At 38.6% G+C, this 17,677-nt stretch overlaps 2 protein-coding genes across 4 annotated transcripts; one reads left to right on the top strand and one right to left on the bottom strand.

Annotated features, from left to right (window-relative positions):
- The first annotated feature begins 2,020 nt into the window (after positions 1–2,020).
- On the top strand, positions 2,021–6,845 carry nemp1 (nuclear envelope integral membrane protein 1). Of its 2 annotated transcripts, none has more exons than XM_010890581.5 (9): positions 2,021–2,119; positions 2,721–2,842; positions 3,044–3,263; positions 3,361–3,433; positions 3,689–3,782; positions 3,912–4,026; positions 4,118–4,343; positions 4,423–4,599; positions 4,846–6,845. In XM_010890581.5, exons 1-9 carry the CDS (start codon positions 2,068–2,070, stop codon positions 5,069–5,071), a joined length of 1,305 nt encoding a protein of 434 aa, XP_010888883.2. In that variant the 5' UTR covers positions 2,021–2,067; the 3' UTR covers positions 5,072–6,845. The 2 variants fall into 2 exon arrangements, with proteins under 2 accessions (XP_010888883.2, XP_010888885.2); XM_010890583.4 differs by having other exon boundaries at positions 4,950–4,994.
- Positions 6,846–11,072: 4,227 nt separating this feature from the next.
- Positions 11,073–16,555, bottom strand: ormdl2 (ORMDL sphingolipid biosynthesis regulator 2). Of its 2 annotated transcripts, none has more exons than XM_013136318.3 (4): positions 16,514–16,539; positions 12,269–12,443; positions 11,942–12,093; positions 11,073–11,759 (listed from the first exon to the last, which is right to left on the bottom strand). In XM_013136318.3, the coding sequence occupies exons 2-4, from the start codon at positions 12,440–12,442 to the stop codon at positions 11,624–11,626; spliced, it is 462 nt and encodes a 153-aa protein (XP_012991772.1). In that variant the 5' UTR covers position 12,443; positions 16,514–16,539; the 3' UTR covers positions 11,073–11,623.
- Between the last annotated feature and the right edge of the window lie 1,122 nt (positions 16,556–17,677).

Below are 17,677 nucleotides of genomic sequence, written 5' to 3'. Positions count from 1 at the left end.
ACCCAATTTTTCTCTGCCTTTTTCTGTGCATGGGAACTGGAAAGCATTAAAAGCTTGGACTAGCTTGCTATGGTTCTTCTTTCCTTAGAACTACTCATACATTAACAGACCAATGGGTGTTAAGCGAATCCTCTGAGATGACTTCTGCAGAACAGTGGGTCTGAATAATAGCGCAACTAAGCAGACTTGTGGTGTGATAATTCACAGCATCAAAAGATAATGTGATATAACCCTACTAAAAGACAGAGACATCATGGTATACATACAGATTTCAACCCAGTGTAATTGACAATGTAGCTACTGTACATTGTGGAAAGGGAAGAAAGGTAAATTGCTGCCTCCCTTGGCAAAAACAGAGAACAGGAAATGACATATGTAAAATATGTTTCTTATTTGCTAACTTTGTCCCCAGGCAATAGGGCTCATACGCTCAGCCATGTTCATGCTTTTGAAAGTGAAAAGGCAAGTCATTCTTCCTATACACATTCAACAACATTGCTGGTCATTGTGCTTCCAAATGTTGAGTAGGTAGAGAAGCCTCTCTGATGAACCATTCATTCCAAAGACTAGACATTGCAAAGTGTATAAAATAGTTTTTTATGGTTATTATTCTTTAATTACAATTTAGAAACAAATGACATGTTAAATGTAGCAATGCAACATCTTTCTATCAGTCTGTCCCAATTGTAATCTTTCTTATCTTTCAGATAACTTAACATCAGTAATTGATGTGATTATCTGCCTATTAATTAAGAGGCATTGGAACAAGACATGACATAGAATTCAAGTCATTCTAGTTGACATAACCACTGATTTTCAAGAATCTCACTTTTTTCTACCTGAACATAACCAAAAATACAGTCCATTGCTTCTCAATATACACTGCTAAAAAAAATTAAGGGAACACGTAATCATCAGAGTTTAATACCAAGTCAGTTAAATTTCAAGGATATTAATCTGTCCAGTTGGAAACTAAGCGATTGTGAATCAATATAACCTGTTTTGGTGTAAATGAAAGTGACAACATGTGCACTGGAAAGGTAGCAGCAAGACAACTCCCAAAAAGGGAGTGGTTTTACAGGTGGTGGCCACAGACAATTGCTCTCTCCTTATCCTTCCTGACTGATTCTACTCTAGTTTTGCATTTTGCTAATGTCCTTGTCACTACTGGTACCATGAGGCGGTACCTGCAGCCCATTCAGGTTGCACATGCAGTCCAGCTCCTCCAGGTTTGCACATCCATACGTGCCGTCACAAGAAGGTTTACTGTTTCTCCCAATACAGTCTCAAGAGCATGGAGGAGATACCAGGAGACAAGCTGTTACACAAGGAGAGCTGGACAGGAACGTAGAAGGGCATCATCCCAACAACAGGACCGGTATCTGCTCCTTTGTGCCAGTGTGTAGGAAGTTCCTGAATGAGGAAGGCATCACGTTCCCCAGACCTGAGTCCAATTGAGAACCTCTGGGACGTTATGTATCGGTGCATCCAATACAAGTAGCGTAACAGACTATCCAGCTCACTGATGCCCTGATCCAGGTCTGGAAAGAGATACCCCAGGACACCCTCCACCATCCATTAGTAGCATGATCAGATGTTGTCGGGTGTGCATACAAGCACGTGAGGGCCATACACGCTACTGAGTAATGACGAAACTATGAGAAACTGGAACAGCCTGTGATTTCAATTGTTTACTTTTTTTTGGTGTGTTTGAATCCAGCCCTCAATCAGTTGGTGATTTTGTTTTCCATTAACCATTGTAACGTATTTTTATTCTCAGCGAATTACACAATGTTCAGTAAAGATTTTGATCTTTAATACATTCCCTTCATCGAAACCCGACGTGTGATTTAAGTGTTGCCTTATTTATTTTGAGCAGTGTAGCCAAAACATGCCGCTTACGTACAACGGAGTAACGTGTTTGATATTTTAAGGACATTGTATCTTACAAGTGATTGGCTAGTTGGTCTGTAACAAGAACCACGTGGTCTCTGTGTCGCTTAGTCTTCTGTCATGGCGGGATACATAAAAAGGAAAAATGGAGCCCTCTTTCAAAGTGCGAAACCAATGGTTTTGCTAATTTCATTTGTGTGTGTTTTAAATTCAAATCTAACCTCAGGTAGGATATCTCTATGTTTTTACGCTCGGTTAATTTGGTGTGAAAATATGAACTTTTCGTGTGCTACTAGCTATGTATTACGAGGGCAAATGTTTAGCATTAGCTGAAGAAGCAACTGCTGTAGCTAAAGCTTTAGCTAGTTAAGATAGCTAGCTGTCAAATTAATATTAGCTAACATTATCTGTCGTTGTCTACCCAGGTGAGATTAAACATAACATGCATAGCCGGTTGCTAGGTAGTATCCTGCTAAATTTAATTGAGTTTCAGTCCACTCCAATGTCATTGTTTGGACCCCAGAATGACTAGCTGCTACCTTGGCTGCCGCTTTTATGGGGTACTGAAAAATACGAAAATGCTTCTTCGTCAGTAAACAAACAAGTGTGCTGGCATTAATCACATATAAAAGTGAGTTGATTATAGTCTAAAGTTTAGCGGGAACCTCCACATTACAATACCTGTCCCACTTTGGTCATGGTCTATTTCTGGTGACTGACGACCGTTAAATCTTTACCCAACCAACATTTTAACTAGCTGCTTAAGTCGTGTTCTGGTGTGTAATTTATAACTGAAATAGTGACACCAATGTATTGGCATTTCACAGGACGTAAGATTAATATTATCAATATCAAAGATGGCCAAGAGTCTGCTAAAGTGGGGTCCAGTCACTACTGCTACCTCAACCCCATTGTCCCAGGCTGGAAGGAAACATGGACACGAATCCAAGTAAGAAATTAACTTGGATACATGTTGGTCTGTGATTTTTGCCAACTCCTTTTCTGGCATGACAGTGAGTGGCCTGGAGCTGACATGGAGCTGGCCTGTTGGCACAGGCTGACCCAGAACCCAGCCTAAGAGAAATAAGTAATTTTTAAAGCGAGACTGTTTTTCTCTAGGTGTTGCTAATGACTGTATTTTTAACAACAGATCAGAGTATGGAGCGCAAAGCAGTTAAAGGTGACTATTGCGGAGGATGAAGAGAAGCTACAGGAGCTGGAACACTTCAGTGTCTGGGGTCTGATGCAGTACCTAATGAATGAGCAGACCAATGAAACCACCATCCGCATCAATCTGTTCAGCACAAAGACCTGCTTCAAGATTGACCCTGTTGACCCTGCAGCAGAGTACACTCTGAAGCCCATCCGAAGTAAATAGAAGGAAAGGTGGGGTTTGTTTAGGTTGTACATGCAAATTGAACATGCATTTTAATGTGAATGTGTTCTGCTTGTGGTTTGCACCTGCAGAGTTTGACATTTTCCTGTTTCTGACATTCCTGGCTGGAGTTCTGTTGTTCGCCTTTGCAGACTCACTCAGCAGGTAACTAAATGGGTTATATTTACATTTACCCTCAATGTTAATGGGAAGCACCATATATAATCCAATAATATAATATGAAATCCAACACTTCTGTTGTTTGCTCCTTGGGGTTTAAGGCCGGGTGTCTCTGTAAAGCACTTTGTGACAACTGCTGTTGTAAAAAGTGCTTTATAAATACATTTGATTGATAATGTGTATGGCATGCTTTATTTGTCTTTTGTTGTTGCTTCTTGTTCGTGTTTTGTTGTCAAACAGGAGTCAGGTATTCTATTACTCGGCTGGAATGAGCACAGGGTTGATTGCATCCCTCATCATTCTGATCTTCATCATGGCACGCTTTTTGCCCAAGGTAATACTTTTATTCTTTAGATTGTCCCGAATGTTCATTCCCAGAACTTATGTTTACTTCAAGTACACCATAGAAGACTTACGTGAGGTGTGAAATGTAAAAATGGTCTCTCTCCCCCCACCCTTCTAGAAAAGCCCATTCTATATGGTGATCGTTGGTGGCTGGTCTTTCTCACTATATGTCATCCAGCTGGTGTTCAGGAACCTGCAGCTGATTCTAAGGGAGCACTGGCACATAGCTTTTGGTATGTACTGCTTATAAAAAATACAATCACCGTTGTAATGTTAGTCAATTAATTGCTCTGCTTGTGTTCATTGTTTTTCTGTGTACCTCAGGCTACACTGCCGTGGTGGGCTTCATCAGTTTTGCTGTGTGCTATCGACATGGCCCTCTAGTGGAGGAGAGGAGCATCAACATACTGTCTTGGACATTGCAGTTGTTTGGCCTGCTTCTGATCTATGCTGGGATTCAGGTTCAGCAAGTTGCATTGGCCATCATCGTTGCTGCATTCTGCTCTAAGAACTTGGATTACCCGGTTTCATTGGCCCTTCTTACTTGGCGGTACGTGTTCGTTTTGTAGTACCACTCTGAAGCTAATGCGAAGTGGGCCACTGGCATAATGTACAGTTGTCTTCTGCAGTAAAGTCAAGCCAAAACTACGATGGAAGCTGGAGCCTCGACGGCTGCTGACAGAGGAGGAGTTCCAGAGACAGGGAGAGGAGGAGACACGACGTGCACTGGAGGAGCTGAGGATGTACTGCAGCAGTCCAGACTTCAGCACCTGGAAGACTGTCTCTCGACTTCAGTCCCCAAAAAGGTGACCAACAGTGGCATTACCCATCGTTGATCATTATTTTAATCATCTTGTATCAAACTGATGGTCAGTGCTCTAAACACAGTCCAATTTGAATTAGCTAATGATGACTCAAGGTGGGCTCTCCTTATTTGGGTGACTTGTCATTTTAAGGTCAACTACTGACATGACAGTCGCTGAATCATTGTTTTAAATGAAGGTATGGAGTGTTCTAGATGCTTGGAATAAAGACCATGTTCTGATCCACAGGTTTGCAGATTTCGTCGAGGGCTCACCTCACCTAATATCTAATGAGATTTCAGTGCACGCACAGGAATACGGATCTTTCTTTGAGGATGATTTCTTTGACACAGATGAGGACGATGACGACGACGATGATGGTGGTGGTGGTGGTGGTGGTGGTGAGGAGAATATAGTGAATGCATCAAAAATAGATGGAGACCTTGGATGGAACAACAGAGATGTGATAATGTGAAGATGGCTCTACGTTTTCTTTCTATGGCAAGGTTAACACAGGCCCTCACAGCTCTCCTACACCCCTATGACTGGTGTTCATGAATCACCGTGGAGACAGTGGAATCTGTTTATTAGTAAACCTGAGTTGGTGTCTTGCATCCAGGTTGATCATACTGTAGACTTTTGACAGCAACAACCAGATTTGTGCCAGACCCTGAGTGAGAACTGATTTAGCTGTCGGTTTTGAATTCTGCTCCCAAACCACTTGACAAGGGGTATAATAAACATAATTAATGAGGTAGCCAGCAAAATATGATGAACCAAAAATAACTATAATTTTCTGGTGCATTATATTTATGCACTTTTGACCAGTCACAACATCTTTTCACATCAGATCTTTTTTTAGAGCTGATTTGACTGGTCAAAAGAAGACCAATAAGGGAATAAAAGTCTGAATTGGCCTATGTGAAAAAGTCAATTTGACTATGCCTTCTTCATGCCAATCTTTCTGAAATTTAAAGGTATATCTATAAAGGATGTTTTTTAAAATCTGCTGGCATGTCATTGATCGTGCTTCGTACTACACCCTTTCGCAAGCAAAGGTCTGTGATGGTGACTAAAGTGTTTTATTTTTTATTCCTGTCCTCACTGGTAAAGTGCAGGGCCTATGTTTGGAGAAGTGCTAATGTAAAATGTTTCCTTTGGTATTGATGATATTACATGGCTGTCTTTATTGCTACAGGTTTAGGTTAATGGAGTGATGTGCAACTGGCATCTGAGTTGGTAGTTTGTTATTTGAAGCAACATGTTTACAACTTGTGTGTGTGTGTGTATACATATTGAGATGTTTGTGTGAATATTATACTATGCAATTATATTTGGTTATGTAGAATACTGTGATGGTTGGGATTTTGCTGACGTTGATCCAGCTTTAATCTATTAAACCAACATCATTAGCCAGTCAGTAATGTTTAACATTTTATGCAATAGAGCAGAATACCACATTCAAGGTCCATTAGTGGGCAGAGTGTAAAGCAGTCCCTGGGTACAGTGCTTGAACTTTGAGTAACCAGTCCAAATAGTACAGAAACAACTTCAACTTGTATACCATCGCATTCAGGGTTCAAAGCACTCGGTGCAATTGTTACTCTGTGAAATTAGGTATGCAGACACTGCCTGTGAAGATCTGGGCCTAAGTGTCTGGGTAAGAGTGCTGATCTAGAATCAGGTATGCTTTGGGCTGTATGACCAGGTACTTCACTAGACAATCATGTGGATGACAATAAATGTATTGTATTGTAAAACACTGAGATACAATCTCCATCAGGGGAATTTCCACCAGCACTGTTGCCCATAAAAGGGGAATATGGAGTAGAAACCTCTAGAAAGATGGTATTGAATAATGTAGTTGTTTTACTATGGCACACAAATAGGGGGCACCATATACCTTTCATCTGGAGAGGAGTGTTTCATCTATTCAGAACACTGCTAATCTATTTTTGCCACTGATATAAACTACACATTATTAATTACAAATACAAAACAGAAAATTATTGTTTGCTAATCTATTTTTGCCACTGATATAAACTACACATTATTAATTACAAATACAAAACAGAAAATTATTGTTTGCGTAAGTATTCACCCCCCTCTTCCGTCAGTATTTTACTGAGGCTCCTTTGGAAGCAATTGCTGCCATGATTCTATTTGGTTAATTCTACTAGTGTTGCATGTCAACTCCAGCATTTTCTTGGCTGTCTGCTTTAGGTTGTTCTCTTGCTGAAAGAAATGTTCTCTCCAGTCTAAGATCCTGTGTTCTCTGATTAAGGTTTTCGTCAAGGACTGCTGTATTTTGTTCCGTTTATCCTTCCCTCAATCTTAACCAGTCTCGCAGCCCCTGCTGCTTAGAAGCATTTCCATAGCATAATGCTGCCACCACCACATTTAACGGAAGGGATGATGTTCCCAGGATGATCTGCGGTGTTAGGCTTGTGTGAAAGGGATGATATTCTCAGGATGTGCAGTGTTAGGCTTGTGTGAAACTTAACAGTTACAATGTAAAGAGTTATATTTTTTGGATTTTTGTAATAATCTTTTAAAAACCTGTTACCACAAATCATTGGAGTAACTTTACTCATAGTATTTCAGTGATAATACTTAACAGTGTCATCAAGTTACAACACTTACCTCTTGTGTGTTACGTATTATAATATTTGTTATTGGCAGCATAGGAAAAGAGAATAATTTGTTAGATGAATGTTGGATAGACCTAAACATTTTGAAAAATAACTTATATTAGTAATGACTATAATATTAGCAGAACACAAAGATATAAACTTATTTTCAATAACCTTTTTTTTTTCTGTACTCAAAAATATAGTGATAAATTATTATTGACACGTATTAGTACCACTCATGATTTGAATTATTTTCAGTAGTCTTTACTCAAATTAATTAGACAGTAACTTTTTACAGTGTAGGGTTGAGGCAAAAAAAAGTTATATTTGGGTCTGATTTGACAATAGAATCTTCTTCCACTTGATCTCAGAGTCTCCAACATGCCTTCTGGCAGTCTTGATTCAATGTGAGTGGCCCAGCCAAAACCCATCCAATCTGACAGTGCTTGAGAGGATCAACAAGGAAGAATGAGAGAAAATACCCAAATCCAGATGTGCAATGCTGGACTGGCAACCGGAAGTGCTTTTACTAAGAACTGAATAAAGGCTCTGAATACCTACAGTAGGGAGAACGGGTATTTGATACACTGCCGATTTTGTAGGTTTTCTTACAAAGCATGTAGAGGTCTGTAATTTTTATCATATGTACACTTCAACTGTGAGAGATGGAATCTAAAACAAAAATCCAGAAAATCACATTCTATGCATTTTATTATTGCATGACATAAGTATTTGATCACTTACCAACCAGTAAGAATTCCACCTCTCACAGACCTGTTACTTTTTCTTTAAGAAGCCCTCCGGTTATCCACTCATTACCTGTATTAACTGCACCTGTTCAAACTCGTTACCTGTATAAAAGACACCTGTCCACACACTCAAACCTCTCCACAATGCCCAAGACCTGAGAGCTGTGTAAAGACATCAGGGATAAAATTGTAGACCTGCACAAGTCTGGGATGGGCTACAGGACAATAGGCAAGCAGCTTGGTGAGAAGGCAACCACTGTTGGCGCAGTTTTTAGAAAATGGAAGAAGTTCAAGATGACGGTCAATCTCCCTTGGTCTGGGGCTCCATGCAAGATCTCACCTCATGGGGCATCAATGATCATGAGGACGGTGAGGGATCAGCCCAGAACTACACAGCAGGACCTGGTCAATGACCTGAAGAGAGCTGGGACTACAGACTCAAAGAAAATCATTAGTAACATGCTACGCCGTCATGGATTAAAATCCTGCACGCAATGTCCCCCTGCTCAAGCCAGTGCATGTCCAGGCCTGTCTGAAGTTTGCCAATGACCATCTGGATGATCCAGAGGAGAAATGGGAGAAGGTCATGTGTTCTGATGAGACAAAAATAGAGCTTTTGGGTCTAAACTCTGGCTTAGCCAGTCTCCAGACCTGAACCCAATAGAAAATCTTTGGAGGGGGCTGAAAGTCCGTATTGCACAGTGACCGCCCCGAAACCGGAAGGACCTGGAGAAGGTCTGTATGGAGGAGTGGGAAAAAAATCCTTGCTGCAGTGAGCAAACCTGGTCAAGAATTACAGGAAACATCTCTGTAATTACAAATGTTTCTGTACCAAATATTAAATTCTGCTTTTCTGATGTATCAAATATTTGTCATGCAATAAAAAAAACTATACAATGTGATTTTCTGGATTTTTGTTTTTGATTCCGTCACTCACAGCTGAAGAGTACCTGTGATAAAAATTACAGACTTCTACATGCTTTGTAAGTGGGAAACACTGACGATTTTGAAGGTTATCAAATATTTGTTCTCCCCACTGTATGTACATGAGATATCAGTTGTTGTTTTCAATAAATTGGCACATATTTCTAAAAGTGTTTTTGCTTTGTCTTTAGGGGGTATTGTGTTTAGATTGATGGCAAAATAGTAATTTAGTCAATGCAACAAAATGTGTCTTCGGATTAGTATTTCTGTGTGGCCTTCAGTGAGAACCACAATGGGAAATGTCTTTGGAATTTGTGTTTATATTATCTTACATAGTTAGTCTTATCTGTTGCCCAGTTAACATTATTCATGTTTTTTTTAATAGTCAAATTAAATCAATTATGTGAACTATTGTAATGTGATTGTTACTGATGGTACCCCCCTTGGGGTTTTTACATGTTGTTGTTTGGTTGGAATGGATAAAAAAATATATTGATCTACACAACATATTTAATAAAATATATTTCTATAATTTCTTATAGAAAACATGTAACCAATCAAAATAGTTTTTTCACCCCCTTAGTTTATGGATGCCTAAGAGTCATGAGTCTTGACTCATCAAGAGTCAGATTTAGCATAAATAACATTATACATCACTGAGTGAAATAACAGGAATATACATTTAAACTACTACCCCATACACACCACATTTATTGGCAGATTCAACTATTTAAACAGCAGTGATTGGTAAGCCTTACCAAGCAAAAAAGCAGTCATTGCTAATAGAAGAACTGCAAAAAAAAAATCTAAAGTTTGTCTTATTTTCAAGACATATTATTAATAGATAGATCAATGGAAATGTGATTGTTATTGTAGTTAGAGGTTTTTAAATGTAAATGTATGTACGTGGCGGTTTCATACATCGCTATCAGCAAATAACAATAGAAAAGGTCAACCATAATAGCAGCAGCCCAAACTTCAGTAAAACCAAGGAAAAACACATTGACAAAAAGTAAAAGGAATATGTTATTTTGGGCCAAAATGCAAATCTAAGAATTTAGGACAAATCCAAAACACATTACTGGATAACTGCCTCCTTTTCAAGCATGATAATGGCTATATCTTTGTATGGGTAAGCTTGACATTGGCAAAGACTGGGGAGATTTCAGGCTGGGGAAAAAATAATTGCGATATGGATAAAACAAATTCCTATAGGCTTTACACCAGAAACTGCAAGAGGAATTCCCATCAGCAGTACAATAAACAACACAAGGCCAAAACATAACATTTAGTTGCTTACCAAGAGTTAAATAATGCTTAGAGGCCAAGTTAGAATTTTGACTTGAATTGGTTTTAAAATTAATAGTAAGACCTCTTGTAACTCTGGTTAAGAGCACGTGTAAAATAACATAAAACCAAAATGGGGCCCAGCAAACACATTCACTTTTTCTTCATTACCAGATATTTTACTTTTCACCTTTAGCTCAACAGTTGACCCAAATTTAATTTGCCTTCCAGACAGCAGGGGCAAGTCAGGCAACCCGACATCGGATTCTGCAGCCTAAAAGCCGATGAAGCCATTATATAATTTGCACGTGCTTCCCAGGTAACAGATTGGAATGTTCGACAGCGTAGTCAAATTATGACACAGGACACCATTTCCCCACTGCCACTTCCCCAAGAGGAGAGCAAACAACACCTCACTAGGAAGACACCTCATCATTCCAATGCAAACACTGGGGAAACCGGAGTCCGCTCAGGCAGAAGAGGGGAAACCCTCCGGCTATCAGGACATCACAGGAGTCAGTGTAGGCCCCTCATGCAGGCCTCATGGAAAGGGTGTGGAGTTCCCCAGAATCCCCACAGCTCAAAGCCATGGCCACACAGGCAGTCTGAGAATTTACATGATGGTTCCCCAGATGTGTTGCAGCTGTTTCTTAGTATTCAACACTCCCCTTAGGTTCCCCTCGATGTCATTCAAAATATACACCAACCATCCAAGCAAATTTTACTTATAGGATTAGATAACAATCAATGCAGAAATGTAACTGGGTCGTCAGTTTGTATGGGCGTATACAAAATGCAAGTTGATGTGCTCCAAATTTCCACACACACACACACACACAAAAATATATATTTCTGTTTTTTAAATATATATTCAATAGTGATATTTAAAGTTATATTATTAGGCATTTATTCAGAACACTCACATGGAAATGCATCTCCAATGAAAGTAAACAAGGATTGATTAAAGTCACCTAACTAAACAATGTGGCAGCCATCTGAAAAATGTAAGGCACTGCAAAGACAGCCAAACTGTGTAATCCTTAAATGTAATGTGTGGACATATACCGAAAAATATATGAAGACTCAGGTTTCAAAGTGATGAATATTACATAATAGTTCTTTCTAGAAAAGACGTCAAACATGTCACCTGACCAAAGAGAGCAGAATGGTTTAAAGACAAACACATAGCACAAAAACATCATGAATGTCCAAAAAATGAAAACCAAAACAGTGAAATAAAATAAAGGGGCCACTCAATAACTGAATTATATGGCTTGGCATTGAGTGCATCTATGTTCCTTTGTTTTTAGTCACAGAAGAGGAACTGCAATAAAAACAATGTCCTATAATCAGCTCATGTAGTCACCAAACATGTTTTCTTCACTTCCACCTATGGACATAAATAGAATATAAATCTGATATTATCCATTTGCGTCAGTACCTATTGATCCCAAATATCCGTACTCCATGGAACTGGGGCAGCTTTGGAAGGAGGACACTGAGGAGAGAGCCTGTATTGACCAGGAAATGTGTGGCATCATATTTGGTGTAGAAACTGGCAAGAATATACCTGAAAAATAAACAAATACTATTATTATTTTATGCTGACAACAAGGAAGAATTCAATAATTACACTTCTATGTTCGTTCATTCATGCAAGCCATGAAGAAAACTTGACAGAAAAAAAAAAGAAAATAGGTTTGTGCCAAAGTGCATGAATGTAATGGCAATTGCACACATTTCTGGTCTTACAGCACAATTGGTGAGATGGTGAGGAATTTGCGTGAGGATGTGAACTGGATGCCATAGTCCATCTGTTCCCAATGTGTGAGAAGGCGAGCTTTGCCCTGATCTGGTGTCTCAAAAGGAGTGCCTTTTACTGTGTGCAGAAACAAGTACATCACCTGTGGTTTGACAGACGATACATAAGTAAACCTCTGTTAGATCGACAGACACACTTGGCCATACCACAAATCAATTTTTGGTTGATGCAAATCCAATGTAGGCCTCCTTGAAAAAACTGTTGTAGAAGTACCATTTCTTATATAACCAAAAATAAATAATAAAAACGGGACTAACCAGGTTATGAATGACATTAGTGAGGGTCCAAACAAGAGGCACAGTGAGGACAGGGATACTCAACAAGACAACATGTAGCACTGTCACCAGCAGCAGGTAGGCCAGCCAGATCCCCCTACTGTTCATCACCCGCGTATTGGGATTCACCTCACTGTGAGCTACGCCCACATTCATCCTGAGGGAATGGCAGGAAGCTGGGTGATTACACATGGCAATACAGGAAGCATTAAAGCAATAACAGAAAAGGTCTGTTCCTCAATAGGTGTTGATTCAGGATCATTTGGATAATTTGAATTACATTTTTGAATTGGAGTTTGAGTTTAGAAGGATAACTTGACAAAGAATATGTTTAATTGGAATAGGAATAACAGAGCCGAATTCAATAAAAGTTAAATGTTACCAGACAAATGGAGAATGAAAACATATATCCCTGGATCTTTTATGAATAACCCCAGACCACAAACTGACCAAAAAATGTATAAATAAAAAAACAGCCCCTGATCTATTCATCTACAGTGAGGGAAAAAAATATTATACCCTGCTTATTTTGAGTTTGCCCACTGACAAAAAAATTGGCTAAGACGCCTCCGATCTTTGCATAATGTTAGATTGAATTTTTGTCTACACAACCTACTCCACGTTTTTCAACTCAGTTATTATTTGTTTCTTGTTTTAATATTGATTGATTCATCTTATGCCACCCAATGATCCAGGACAATCTTTTCAAAACAAATGTAATAATTTTATGAGCTATTTCTGCACCTACTGAAATGGTTGTTCTAATAAACGTTTCATCCTAGGGCTTAGCTACCAGGGTTCCAGGTCAGGATGCACAACTCTGGTACAGTTCCAGAATCACAGTTATACAGTTCTGGTAGAGATTATTTTGAAAACAATGGCATTTCTGGCAACTGTATTAGAGTAAATCGAAGCACCAAAACAATGCCTTGAAAACAAGGGATGTAATTAATAGTTTCTCATTGGTCCAGCAGTGTCATTCACTGCCTTTGGCGCACACACACACACACACACACACACACTGCAGTGTGGGGTTGAATCTGGCCCAGTGTTTTATCAGCAAAAACTCTCTTCTAGCTTTCCACACTTCCCTGTCAAATAAAAACTAAAAACCTGCAGTAAAGATAAGGAACTTGGTTTGGCCTTAACTATATTGGTGTGTAGTAACACATCATCCCAATAACAAAATACCTATCTGAAGCCAACAGAAGATTCTTGATGCCCAAGAGTCTGAAGGGTTTATAAAGCCATTTCCAAGGAATTCAAAGTACATTATGTCTAATCTACAAAATGGAGATTGAAGATGACTGGCAACCTACATAGGTCAGGTCACCCCACCAAACTCATGCCAAGTGCTTACCCAAAGACATAAATACCTCTAAGAATTCTTCCGGGTAATCTGGGTTAACCCCAGGGTTAGGAATGTGGTCACAATCAACATCGAAGTGCATTAGTCAACGGTCAGAAAGACACTGCACAAATGTGGCCTACACAGACTTCTGCTCTCAAAAAAAGAATCGCAAGACACGATGGACGTTTGCCAGCCTATACCTAGGTAAAGACCAGAACTACTGGAACAACATCCTCTGGACAGAGCAGTCAAAGGTAGAGTTGTTCACCCTCAAAAACAATGCATCTGCTCACATGTTATGGGGGAATGGAACTCTGAATACTGTTTTTTTTCAGTAGGTAAAACATGTGAGTTGGTTAGCTATTTAAGCAAATAGTATTCCAAATGTTGTAATAATACATGCAGCTGGCAAGCCAACAAATGTTAGTCAAATCTACGAGCCCAAAACACAGGATAACATGGCTAAATAGACTGTGGTTAATGCAACTCTCCAATCTCCCATTTATGAAAATGTCAGTATAAAATGGACATCCCGCAAAAAATAGTACCCTATACATTTCTATGTATAAAGGGGAACCATACAAACATTATAGAATTATTTTTCGAGAAGAATACCACAACGTCACAAATCCTATCCAAAAGATATACGAAATACATTAACTTAAAAAGGCAATGCATACTGGGAAATATTGGAGGTGTGGCTTGGTGAGGATGTTAAGACTTCTCAAGCTATAACACAACACAAACCTTGAGCACCTACAGCTTTACAGGGATTCTACTGTTTTAAGTAATGACAACAAAATAATTGTACTTAAATACATTAAGCGCAACACAAACATTTCTAATCATTTCCAAAATAAAGAATGTGTTTGTTGCATGTCTTCACACCCCAGAGTTATTAAGGCATTTTAAATAATATCAGAGGTCACGCTAGCTTTAAAACATCTGCATTTCCAAAACAGACCCTTTTACCGATGTTTTAATTTAACATACAAACATGGTGCACTCCGTACTCGACAAAGCAGGAAACAATAGGTATACGGATATGGTTAATTAAACATGTTCCTAATTAGGAGGACTACCTCCCCGCAAAAAAAAAACTAACCATTATTTGCAAAGTAATCAACAAAATGTAATTTTAAACGACATCAGAAGAATAACAGACTCTGACGTGGTTTTCGGTTTCAGTGTTGTGTTTAGTTGTTTAAGGTTCTAGTGACTAAATGACAGCATACATTTCAAATATCATGCTAGCTATTCTTGGTTGTTAGAATGTTACAGGAGACAAGTGGGACGAAAGTAGCACAATGTTAACTAAAGACATTGGTAACCTAGTTAACCTATCTAAAATGCAACCCACACATATAAACTACTGCGGAGAAAGACAGAAGATATTCTACTAACTTTTGCACAACTCTTGTGGCAAAATACTCTTATATGTTGTTTGTCAAAACTGCTCAAACTTGTACAGCAAATGTACAGCAATATTCAAACCTTGTCTCTGACCCTAAGCTTGTCATTGACACGGACTACGGCGTCAAAAATAAGTAACACTATTTTGGATAGTCTGTAAAGCATCTACAGATTACCTGTCAATAACATTACAATTAACCAAGGAAGTCCACTAGGCATAAGCGACAGAGGTGGACGCTTGGGGCCCCAGACCCCCAGACCACTATGCGAGAGCGGGCCCCCAAAAGGGAAAGTCCGGCAGTGCAATTAATTATCTACTGACACTAACCTTAAACTTAACCTTTACACTAACACTAGTCTAACGCTAACCATAGTAGGCATTTCCTTTGTTTTTGAATATCTGCAGGACATAAACAGATGGTCATTTTGATTATCCAAATAAAGTTTAACCTCAAAATGAAAGTTTCCATGTCCAGTCTTCTGAAAACATAGCAATGAGATTTTCTGTGAGTCAAATACGCAATGTATTCTTAATTTTATTCTTTTAAACTAAGGAAATATAGAAGGGTTTTTGCTGAAAAGGCAGTGGGCTGGATTTGAACCCTTCTTGCAGCGCTATATATGCACAGTGCACCAGAGATAGCAGCTTAGACCGGTAGACCTCCCTAGGCCATGATCTAGGCTATAGCAATTTTGAAAGGAGAAATGTACACATATTGCCTGAAGAGAGCACATTTATTAAAAATGATTCACAGCTATAACAACTGCCAAATGCACTTCGACCAAGAGTTAATTCTTCATTGTGAAGACATACACATCATTTGGAAAATGTCTAGGTTAACATTGTTTCACTTTGTAAATGTGGAAAAGGAAGTGTAGATTTTTAGGAAAAGAAACAGAACACTCAAAATATATAGCAATTAATTTTTCGAAAAACAAATTTCAGCAAGTAGACTTTTAGTATCCACTGTAATTTGCACATTTCAGACAGTTCCCTCATAACTAATTTCACAGATGAGTAAAGAGTATCTCAGGATTGTAATACACAAAGTTGATGTCATATCGTGGAAATCTAGTAGCCTAGTGTCTCTAAAGTAATACACTAGGCAGGATAAAGTGACCAATCTTTTATTGCATCCTATTAGTGCTGTACGTAACTATCAACATGCTTTTAATCAAGTAGGGCCTAGCTTCGACTAATTATTTGCTCACTACAGTCTATCATTTAGAAGTTAGCTATCTAAACTCTTGAGGTACTTCGCGAGGCTATATCCACATGCAAACTAGTTTGTTAGCCATCGCATACAACTTGTTAGCTATAAACAACAGCTGGTAGACCGTGAAAACTAAGACTAATAATCAATGTCTAAATAAAGAGCGTTAAATTGTCTGAACATGTGTGCTAATCCATAATAATCAGCATTTCAGATCAAACTTTCCTTTCAATTTAGCTAGAAACTCACCTAGCTAGCTAGCAACTCACCTTCTGTAACCAGGAAATCCCTAAACATACTCAATCCCGCCCAGGTTTCTTTAGGATTGGTTGCAATTGTGCAACGTCATTCATGATCAGTCTCCGGGTTTAGAGCACAAGCTTCCCTTATAATAACTTTATAGGCTATCAATGAACAGTTCAGGAAAATAATGACCATTTATCTTGGGCCATGGAGATAGTACATATTTTTATTTTAACAAATTAACAAAACAATCTTAGCATTAGCTAGGTTATGAGCTAGCCTTGTTTAGCACATTGTGTCAGAATAACTCCAAAAGCGACAGATATAGGAGTATTCTTTAAGATTTCTGCCATACAAACGAGAAGAAAATTGATTGCATTGGGGAATGTTGTTATTTGAAATGTAGGCTAGTACATCGCAAATAATTTGTTATTGCTGGCATATTCAGCTTTAGTAGATTAGTTATGGCGTGTTCACGATGATTTTCTCATGTTTATTTTGGTGCGATAGTTGAGTGTATGCCAGTCCAAAGAAAATGGGATTAAGCTCCCATGTTGAGAAAACTCAACATCTAGACACAACCATGGTAACATGGTGGACTTTTATTCTGAATGAAAACTAGAATTCACTATTGTGTCCAATTTACTATTCACAGATTGTAGGGTTTAATAACAATTGAATAGTATCATGCTGGTAACATTAGAGATTCAGTAGCACCAATAAGACTTCCGGTTTTCGGATATTGCCTTCAAAATAAAGGTCCGCAGTAAAACGCGATATTAATCATATTTAATTAATATATTTTGCCGCTTTCCTTAGTGTATATTGTAAAGATGTAGATAATAAAAGTAATATCTACATATAAAAATATATATATATATGTCCATACCACAATGCAAATGACTGTATATGAAATACATATTGACACATACAGAACAAACTATTCTATACGCCGCGGTTAATGTATTGTAGGAAATGTTCAGGCGAGTCATAGACTCAAAGTATGTTGAAAAATCAAGGGGCACTGTGTATTTGCAATTGTTGCTGGCCTTTTACTTTGCCCATACCATTGGCCACAATGCAAATGACTGTATATGAAATACATATTGACATATACAGAACAAACTATTCTATACGCCTCAGTGAATGTATTGTAGGAAATGGTCAGGC

The sequence above is a fragment of the Esox lucius genome, chromosome 12 (assembly GCF_011004845.1).
Source record: "Esox lucius isolate fEsoLuc1 chromosome 12, fEsoLuc1.pri, whole genome shotgun sequence".
Classification (NCBI taxonomy): Eukaryota; Metazoa; Chordata; class Actinopteri; order Esociformes; family Esocidae; genus Esox; species Esox lucius.
This window is presented reverse-complemented; position numbering and strand designations above follow the sequence as displayed.